We start from the raw sequence: 9,970 nt of genomic DNA, 5'->3' as shown, positions 1-9,970 counted from the left end.
TATATATATATATATATATATATATATATATATATATATATATATATATATATATATATATATATATATATATATATATATATAACAACCTAGAGTATTTTTTACAGTGTTTTTATAGCTGAAATAAATGTTTATTAAATAAGATCTGTTGTTCCAACTAGATCCCTTTAACTGCATGGATCATTGTTTGTGTTAGTGAAGCTCATCAGGATCTTCTAACCTCATGTCATCTTTGGTTCTTTGAGCACAGGGCTGCACCCGCGGGCCCCACAGTGATGTGAAGCCCCCGGAGCCTCTGAGGCCCGAGGTGTTGTCGGATAAAGGCGACGCTAAACACACCGACAGCCAGGAGATCATCTACCAGGGACCCAAATCTGCTGAGGTGCTGCAGAGAGAGAGACCCAGGTGTGTGTGTGTGTGTGTGTGTGTGTGTGTTAGCTGGGACTTGTCACTATGCTCCCATGTTCCTGTTAGTCTGAGTCGGACAGCTGCCACTGTGTAGGAATCTATTCAAAGGTCAGAGGTCAGAGTGAGGCCAGCTGCAGCTGCTACCATAAATAATGCAGCTCGGATCACTCTGCAGGTTGACTGTGTTAACACAGGTGTGTGTGTGTGTGTGTGTGTGTGTGTGCAGGTCAGACGAGCCCATGACCAAGCTGCCCCACAAAGTGTCGGCGTCGCTGCTTCAGGCGCTGGAAAAACTGGGCATCAGCCAGACGACAGAGAGCGAGCAGAAAGGTCAGCACCTACGGTCCTTGAACGCATCTCTGGTCTCTTCACTGCAAAATAAAGTATTTTATTTATTTATTTATTTTCTTTATTACAACTGAGCAAAATGTTTTCTTAAGAAATCCACATTCCTGCAGTTATACAGACAGTCCTGTTGAATCTGTGGCTTTTTCTTGAAACGAACGAGCCCAATGTTGAATATCATTAAAAATAAGAACGTTTACACAAAACTCGTTTGTCATTTAAATCTGAGTTTATTCTACTTTTTCTTTATTTTAAAACCAGTCTTATGAAAGTAAGAAAACAAAATAAAAAAGTTGAAAGAATATTTTAAAAATAGCAAAAATACAGTGAATAGCATAAACTGTTCTTTAAATGTAACTTTTATTTATTTAGAAAAGTATTATGTAACGAGCAGGACTTGTTTATATCTTGTATATAATTCATGTTTGTCTGATAAAAACACCCAGAAAACGTATAATAAGTGTTGTTTTTTTTGAGTTTAGAAGTCGTCGGTAAGACGTGAAACTTCCTTCACATTGTTCATAGATGCTCAGACCCTGTGAAGAAGAAAACTTCCAGCTCAGTAAAACCTGCTGAACTTCTCTTTGTCTCCTCCAGAGGCTCAGAGCGTCATGTATGGGACGCGCTGCAAAAACACCGGCTGTAAAACGGTAAGTGTGTCTTCATGGAGGGTTTTATTTGTGCCGAGTCCTCGGGACGTCTGATCCACAGCAGCACAAGCAACAGATTCATTATCTATCCACAAGCTGAAACAGTTTTTCTGCTGTGTCTGGAGGAAGCTGCAGAGCTACGGTTTTTAAAGGTGCAATGTGAAGTGGAAAAAAGATGTGAACAAACAATATCTTACCTGTTCTAGATGGCTCTTTGAATGACCTCAGTTTGGAGAGGTGGTTGAATTCTGACCCGTCTAATGAGCCAGAATAAAATATGAATAAAATCAAATCAACATGTTGCAGATTTAAAACCACTTTAACGTCGAAAACTTTACACCTGTTCATGCAAATTATGTTTTTTATCACATCAAGTGAACATTTAGTACTAAAACGTTGCTCCACATGCATGCAGGCTGCAGAAGGAAACGCTCCACGGCTGACGGCAGCGACTGCCGTCAGTTTATCTGCAGGTGCATCATGCACCTGCAGCCCGCTCGTGTTTCTGGGTCAGTACGAAAAACTATTTAAAAACAATCAATTCTATCACAGGCAGAGCGAAAACTACATGAAGAGAAAATATATTTTTAAATAACGAAAAAGTAATTAGAAAAAAACCCTCCATGTTCATATTGGACTCTTTTGGCTTAGCTCAGCAGGTGAGCGGCCCCACCCAGGAACATGGTCACACGCTGGACCTCGTTTTAACACGCGATGTCTCTGTTTCTAATTTGAAAATCGGTGACAATGTTGATGTTTTTTCAGATCACATGCCTGTATTGTTTGACTTCACCCCCCCCCTTGTCATACTGCTAAGACGTGCGTTCCTGCACGTACGCGTTCCTTTAACCATTTCACTGCTGCTCGTTTTAATGAAGATTTTAATTCTGAAAGGATCGAACAGCTCTCGGTGTCTCTTACCACTGAGGAGCTAACCTCTCAGTTCAACTCTGCCTGTTTAAATGTTCTGGACCGTGTTGCTCCCCTTAAGTTTACAGCACTTTGGTTGGCCTTGTTGCTGTTTTAAGTGCTATATAAATAAATTGGCATGGTATGGTAAAGACCAGGAGCCACGAGTAAATATGACCAAAAATAAGACTTTGTTTTCAGCTGCTGAACCGGAAGGGTCCAGTGGTCTGGAGGGTCTTCACCACACTCCAGACTGGAATTTAAAAAAGAATAATAATTTTGATCATACTAATAGGGGACAATGCTTTATTAGTATTATTATTATTTTAAGATGAGCCCACCATGGTCTTTGTCTCACTCAGACGAGCCATTAGCTCAAGTCAGAAAATTGATTTCTCCAAACTACAGCTGTTCAAAGAGCTATCCGCAACAGGTAAGACGCTGATTGTTCATAGTCTTGCCACCGAACCTTACTTGAATAGATTAGAAATCGTATTTTATTGTTCAGTTTGACCTTCCAGACAGATTTGACCTCGTTGCTCGGGTCTTGTCCGACTCTGTAAAGGCTTCTTGTTTGTCAGACTGCAGCGACAGTCCAGTGACTTTAATTCATCTTTTAAATTAAAATGCACTTCATCGAGTGATAAATTAGTTTAATTACCACAATAACATGTAAATAAAAATGTCTTTAAAAAGCCTTGGATTGTGTAAGTCCCTCAAACAACCCTTTGTCCTTATAAATGTCCCTGTAGTCCCAGTTCATACTGGTCCCCACAAACCCAGCTGGACATTATGTCCACTGTCTTTCTGCTTGACTTCAGCTCCTCTGCTTCTGTCTCTTTTTCAACACTGCCATCTAGTGGACCATTCTGGTAAAATTCACACAAACTACTTTTATATATTTTTTTCTTTTTTCATCTGCTTGATTTAAAATCTTGTCTTAAATAAAACACGTGATCAGCCTGTGAAACAGAGCGCACTGGTTCAAATGAGGTCACGTTCATACCGTCCAATAAGAAAAGGCTGCTGGTGTTTGAATAAAAAGGTGATATTTCTCTTAAAGAGGTGGTTTTTTTGCTGAGTAATGAGATTTAAAACAGAACAAGCAGCTGCTGAACCGACGCGCCACTTTTATCACTCCACAATGTTCAAATTGAATGTGTTTCTATAGCAGATTAAAATATTAAATCTCATCCATTTTCTTCATAATCTCAGCTTCATGAGCAACAATTAAGACTTTACCCAGTTTACTGGGGACCAGTGATCTCCTCGTGTGACTCAAGTGGTCCTCGTTAATCATTTGCATCTTATTCATGTGTTCAGATCTATCAAGGCCCCGACACAGACTTGGAGGTCTGCACCCACCACCCCGGGGCCGCGGTCTTCCACGAGGGGTAAGAGGAACGAACTGACGCCAGCATCTTCCTTCTTGTTCATCCAAGACGTCACAAACAGACGATGCTTGCTTAAAACATCCCACAAAGTTCAGTCAGGTCATCCGGACGGTTTCATCAGTTTGGCATGGCTGCCTTAGAGGAGTTGACGGGGGAGAGGGCGGGCCCCGGAGGCCATCTTATCACCAGCAAACTGTTTTTTTCCACTCTGGGTGTGAGCTGTTTGTGGGATTCAGTTTGGTTTGGTGGCTCCTCAGACTGAAGAAGTCCTTTGGATGAAGGACGAAACATTTCAGCAACAAAATAAACCGTCCGTCCAGATGACCTGACTGAACATTGTTGGATTTTTGTACCTGGATTAATGAACCTTGGTGTTAAAACGTCAAACTTACAGTTTTAATCTGCACCACTCGGGTTTCAAACAATAATATTTGGATGGATTAGGCAAGAGAAAAATGAAAACTCAACTAACGGTGAGAGCAGATTAACAAAACGACAGCTGAAGATGGAGACCAGTAATTAGAACGAATCAACCAAACTACAAACAGAAATTGAAAGTTTAAGAGGAATGCTCCACATCTTCACATCTCTTTATTCTCACTGTTAGCATCTGATCAGGCACAGCTGCATGGCTGTGTTTGGTGTTTCTCCAGCTGCTAACAGCTGGGCTCATTTCTTTGTTCAGGTACAAGTACTGGAGCTGCTGCTGCATAAAGACAACAGACTTCAATGCTTTCCTGGACCAGAAGGGCTGCGCCACAGAGAAACACACCTGGGTAGCAAAGCAGGTAGGTACTGGTAGATCTTAATGGACTGGTGTGGACTGGTGTTAGTGGTAGGAAAGAACAAACAGCCAGATAGTGAAAGGAGGAAAGGTGACTGGTTTAATCTCAGAGGGCTCAAAGCTGTGTACTGGTGTTGGATGTATTTACAGGACAAGAAGAAAGTGGCGTGTCGGTATGACTGGCACCAAACTGGAAACACTGTCGTGGTAACGATTTATGCCAAGAACTCAATCCCTGATTTGTGCAACATAGAAGCCAACCGGACAGTGGTGAGTAATGTGACGCGCTACATGAACACATGTCCAAAACAATGTTGTTATTCAACTGGCGGCCCGCGGGACACTGGCGGCCCCTGGGTGAGCTCAGTCTGGTCCACAAATGTGTTTAGTTAAAAATAAAACTACATTTTTAAACAGTAAATTACATTTACTGTAATTTCCAGACTATAAGTTGCTCATTTTTTCACACGCTTTGAACATCACAGCTTATACAATGCTGCAGATAATTTATGGATTTAATTTTTTTTTTAAATTTGTCGGGCTAACGAGCTTCATGTAGCCAAACATTTAGTCTCGTCACACCCGGACACTCACATATGCCACATTTGCTCCTACTCAGCCCCAACTCTGCTCAGATCAGCCTGGACATCCTTCAGGACCGGTTCTGGAGACGAGTCCAGAATCCAAAATCCTGCTAATGAACTTTTAATGAACTTTAGTTCACCGTTAAGAGTGAAAGTTCTGCGATGAGTTCACTCAAAGCAGTCTGCTCCTCAGATAAATAAAGTTAAATTATTATTTTTAAATATGAATGTTTCTGTTCAGTGCCCTGAGACGACTTCTGTTGTGACTTGGTGCTATAGAAATAAACTCAATTAAATCTGATGAACCAGATCCTACAAAAACATTTATATTTAAAATTCTTTATTTTTCTTCATCATTTGAAGTATTTGCACTCACTGAGGTTTTGTTTCTTGTATACAGATTTTATTTGAGTGATTTAAAGTGTAATGCTTGTTTTGTGATTTGTACATCTGTGGGTTCGAATAAAGTTGAACCCAAGGCTGCGTCTCTTCTTTAAACATGTTTGAGAGAAATATTCCTGAGAGATCCAATAATTTAGTCTTTTTATGATATTTCAGCTGAGTTAACTTTAATTAACAGATTATTTAATAAAGTCAAAGTGAAAACAGGATTTCATGATCAAGCCGGCACCGTTTATTTTTTATGCTTCACTGATTAAAAAAAAACATTATTTTTTATACATAAAATGTTTTTAAAAAAATGTTTCCACCCTCCGTCCCGTGACCCTAGAAAACATATATTTTTTTGTTTGTTTATTTTATCGATGAGTGTGCTCATTGATCCTGACTCCCTCATTTTGATTTTAAAAAATTAGCATAAATTGTTTTATTCATTTTAGTTTTGTAGGTCAAAGTGTTTTATAAAACACTCCTGAGTTATAATGTTGCTAATCAATTATTATTTTATTTTTTTCATTTAGCCTTTATTTATCCAGGTTAGTCTCATTGAGCCACGGTAACTCTTTTTAAAGAGAGACCTGTTTAGGGAGCAGATGGTGGGGGTTAAGGGCCTTGCTCATGGGCCCAGGGTGGGGTGAATGAGGGTGGGGGTGGGCAGGGGTGCTTCGCCTACCCCACCCACATTTTTGATGTCTGTGCCGGCGCTTGAACCGGTGATCTTCCAATCACAGGCCCACCTTCTCTAGCCTCTGCGCCACCACTCCCCCTATCAATCCCCCTATGATCAATTTGAATTTATTATTATTTATTGATTATATTTCATTTTATTTTTCAGTATCAAATGGTAAAAATGATTTTTTTTTCCATGCAAATTGATGCACTGAGTAAAAACAAACAAACAATGTTAATAAAGTTGTTCTTGTAAGTTGATCTATATATTTTTTTCTTCCTTTAATCTTAATAAGGACACAATGTTAGGCAGAGGTGTACTTATAACACTTTTAAAGACGTATTATTTACAGTTGTGGTGGAGAGTTGGTGGGGGGGACACAAAATGTTTACTTCTTTCTGGTGGGGGCATAACAGAAAATAATTGAGAAGCACTGGTTTAATAAGAGTACGCCTTGTAAAATTTGTGATGGTTTAGTTTGATAAGGGACTGTAAGCTACTGTTATAACTGAAGCCCAACAAATCAAACATTTCACCAGTCTTATCTCCTTATCTTACTGGTCTACAAAGCAAAACCTCTGTTACCATAAAACAAAACGGTTGGCTTATGATCAGACCCCAGTATTATACATCTTTAGAAAAAAAAAATGCACAGAAGTTAATATTTTAACTTGATAACCGGCGGTAACGTTAGGCTAATGTCTGGTTAATGTTACTACTGGTAGTATTAACATTAGCCCCAGAAATCTAGCTAAAACCAACAATGTCCACAAGTTGCTTCATAATCAACAACCTTTTTTAAGAAAGGTGAAAGTTTTACTCACTTATATAATGAATTAAAACTTTATGGCCTAGGTCTCCGGTCCGGATGTGTCATGCGGACCTGAACCTATAAGGGGCCGTTTCCACAGCACCTTTCTCTCTGCAGTTCGTCTGTTCATTGATGGCTCCGTCACCCTCAACAGTCTTTGGTCTTTCTCCTCCACAGCTCTCGTGTCAAATACAGTTTGAAAGCAACAAGATTTTCAAGAGAGAATTCCACCTCTGGGGGGTGAGTAGGTCCAAAAAAGCTTGTCATGTGTTTTCTTTATGGTGCCACTTATTCTTGAGAGGGTTTATGATCCTGATCATTTCACAGCGTTGACATGACTGTGTTAGGGCTAACTGAATTAAAGAGAGTTGTGTCAGTGCCTGTAAAAATATTCACCCCCTTAGATCATCCATCCATCCATCCATCCATCCATCCATCCATCCATCCATCCATCCATCCATCCATCCATCCATCCATCCATCCATCCATCCATCCATCCATCCACTTGTTTTGAAGTTGGCTCACAGTTTGAGCAGGGAGGACCAGACATCTCTTTCCACAGCACCTCTTCCAGCTCTTCTGGGAGGATTCCAAGGTGTTCCCAAGCCAGCTAAGAAATGTAGTCTCTCCAGTATGTCCTGGGTCTTCCCCGGGATCTCCTCCCAGTCGAACATGCCCGAAGCACCTCCCTAGGAGGCACCCAGGAAAATCTTTACCAGATGCCCGAACCACCTCAACTGTCTCCTCTCAACGTGGAGGAGCAGTGGTTCTACTCCAAGTCTCTCCTGATAACTGAACTTCTCACCCTACCTCTAAGGGAGAGAGTCCAGCTACCCTGCGGAGGAAACTCGTTCTATGCACAGTCTCTTCCATATCACCTGCTGAAGCTTTTACTCCCTTCAGAGAGGTCACAAGTGTCTTGGTGGTTTATCTCACTGCTCTTCTTCTTGCATGGTCACTCAAGGACCCTGCAGACTCTGTCTGAAGCAGCATTATCGGCTCTCATTCACGTATTTTCATGACAAAAATCACATCATTTTGTTCTCACAGCAGCTTCGCCTGATCTTTCTCAACACAAGGCCCGGGCCAAACGTTTTGCCACAGGCGTATGCACCAAGGATTGTGTGATTTGTCAGAAGTTTGTGGGCCTGTTTGTCAATGTGTTCAGACTGTACGACTCTTCAAACACTAAATTAGTCAAACAGCCACAAACTCCTGGATGGAGATCGTGCACACATCGTGTTTGGAGGAGTCTGTCTGCTGGACAGTCTCTTCGTGATAGCTTTGTGGCCAAATGGCGGATGCAGGAACAGACTGGAGACTCTGGCAGGAAGAAACCTGTGCTGTGTTGCATAATGCAGCGACAGGCGTTTCCCATGAGCTTTGCACCCGTCTCGTCGATTATGAAAAGTGTGTGCGAAAATGAACGTCCCGCCAACTCGTGTCGACCGTTCGACTTCGGATGGAGTATGCTGGACCCTTTAGTCTGTGAGGACAGCTGGCTCTTGGTAGATTTACACGTTCCATGTTCCTTCCACTTCTTGATGGTGGATTTAACAGAACTTCTGGGGATGTTTAGAGCCTTGGAAAAACTTGTGTGTTCCCTAATTTTTAATTTTCAATCTTTTGTTTCTTGCTGTATTAGGACAGTCACTTTAAAGGGGGTTAAAATTTATGCAATCACTTATTTTACTTTACTTTTTTAAACTGGCAGGATTTTCTAGAAATATTTCATTTTGCCATTGAAAAGCTTTTTTTTTTAAATTAGTTTTGTCAGAAATGTTAATTTATATTAATCATGACTGATTTATAATGGAAAAAAGGGTAAACGCTTGAAACCAGATTTTCTTTGTTCAACCCAACTCTCAGGTCATCAACATCAAACAGAGCTCCATCAACATGGTTCCATCTAAAGTGGAGATCATGCTTCGCAAGGGTGACCCAGTAGCCTGGGGCAAACTGGAGGACCCCAACTACAAGCCTGAACCAGGACCCATAGAGGACGACTTATTTGAAACCCCAGAGTCCTACCAGCCCGACTTGGACATTGATGACGATGACATCAGCGACTCGGACGAAGAGTGGGCCAACGACACGCAGCAGAATAAAACGGAGAACGGTAGTGATGAGCAGAAGAAGAAAGAGCAGGAGCAAGAGATGCTAAATTTAAAGAGGAAAGAGGTGGAGGAGGAGATGAAGAGATTGATGGAGGAGCAAAACAGGATGGATGAAGAGAGGAGGAAACTACAAGAGCAGAGGAGAGAAGAGGATCAGGGAGGATTTGAGGACATGCCAGATTTAGAAGATGGAGAAGCTGATTTTGACGGATAAATAAAAGGATTAGTTTAATTTTGTAGCATAGGAAGTTTCATAATTTGGAAAATTTAAATGCTAATCAGTTTTTTTTTACAACAAATCAAAAGAAGTGATCCTCTGTGATTTCTTTCATTAGAACATCTTTTTCAAGAACGACAAACTGCAGTATTTTATCACACAACTTCAACAATAAACTCCTCTGTTTCTGTGACTTGGTTCAGTTTTTCACAACTCGCAGCTAAAACGAACAGCCATGAAACTTTGAGCGCAGTGACCCCATGTCCACTTCTGTAAACACCTCAGCTCTTTACTTTGAGTCACGGTTTAAGTGTTTAGGCCTGTAGCACATTGAAATACAGCCTACAGTTTTACAGAACACACAATATGTAGGACAAAAAGCGTGGTTTGCACAGTTCACATACTGTTTTTTTTTTTAAAAAAAAGGTAGTTTAACTACAGGAATTTAGACGTGTATTAAAGCAATCCTTGAGATCAGGGTTGTGTAGAAAGGTTGTGAGCAAATACATGTAGATATCTGTGAAGATTCTCAGTTTGGAGCAGTTGTTTAAATCTGACCAGAATGCCGAGTTAACTTTTATCTTGAGTCTCAAAAATACCGTTTCATAAAATGTATCTGTAGTCTTGATGGCCTAAACTGGAAACACTTCTGGCAGGAATAATATATTTGTTTGAAATACTG

At 40.7% G+C, this 9,970-nt stretch overlaps 1 protein-coding gene across 1 annotated transcript in view; it reads left to right on the top strand.

Moving 5' to 3' along the window:
* The window catches only part of zgc:92429 (uncharacterized protein LOC445063 homolog), an 18,215-nt gene extending 8,734 nt beyond the window's left edge, over positions 1–9,481 (top strand). The window contains exons 4-11 of the mRNA XM_037682846.1: positions 251–405; positions 635–738; positions 1,351–1,403; positions 3,636–3,706; positions 4,392–4,494; positions 4,641–4,760; positions 7,132–7,194; positions 8,824–9,481. Of these exons, the coding sequence (XP_037538774.1) occupies positions 251–405; positions 635–738; positions 1,351–1,403; positions 3,636–3,706; positions 4,392–4,494; positions 4,641–4,760; positions 7,132–7,194; positions 8,824–9,285 (1,131 nt within the window). The 3' untranslated portion in view covers positions 9,286–9,481. The remainder of the gene's footprint in view (positions 1–250; positions 406–634; positions 739–1,350; positions 1,404–3,635; positions 3,707–4,391; positions 4,495–4,640; positions 4,761–7,131; positions 7,195–8,823) is intronic.
* The last annotated feature ends 489 nt before the right edge of the window (positions 9,482–9,970 follow it).

This window comes from Nematolebias whitei, chromosome 1 (genome assembly GCF_014905685.2).
Source record: "Nematolebias whitei isolate Nwh7 chromosome 1, NemWhi1, whole genome shotgun sequence".
Classification (NCBI taxonomy): domain Eukaryota; kingdom Metazoa; phylum Chordata; class Actinopteri; order Cyprinodontiformes; family Rivulidae; genus Nematolebias; species Nematolebias whitei.
Note: the sequence above shows the minus strand (reverse complement) of the source record. Positions and strands in the feature narration are given on the sequence as shown.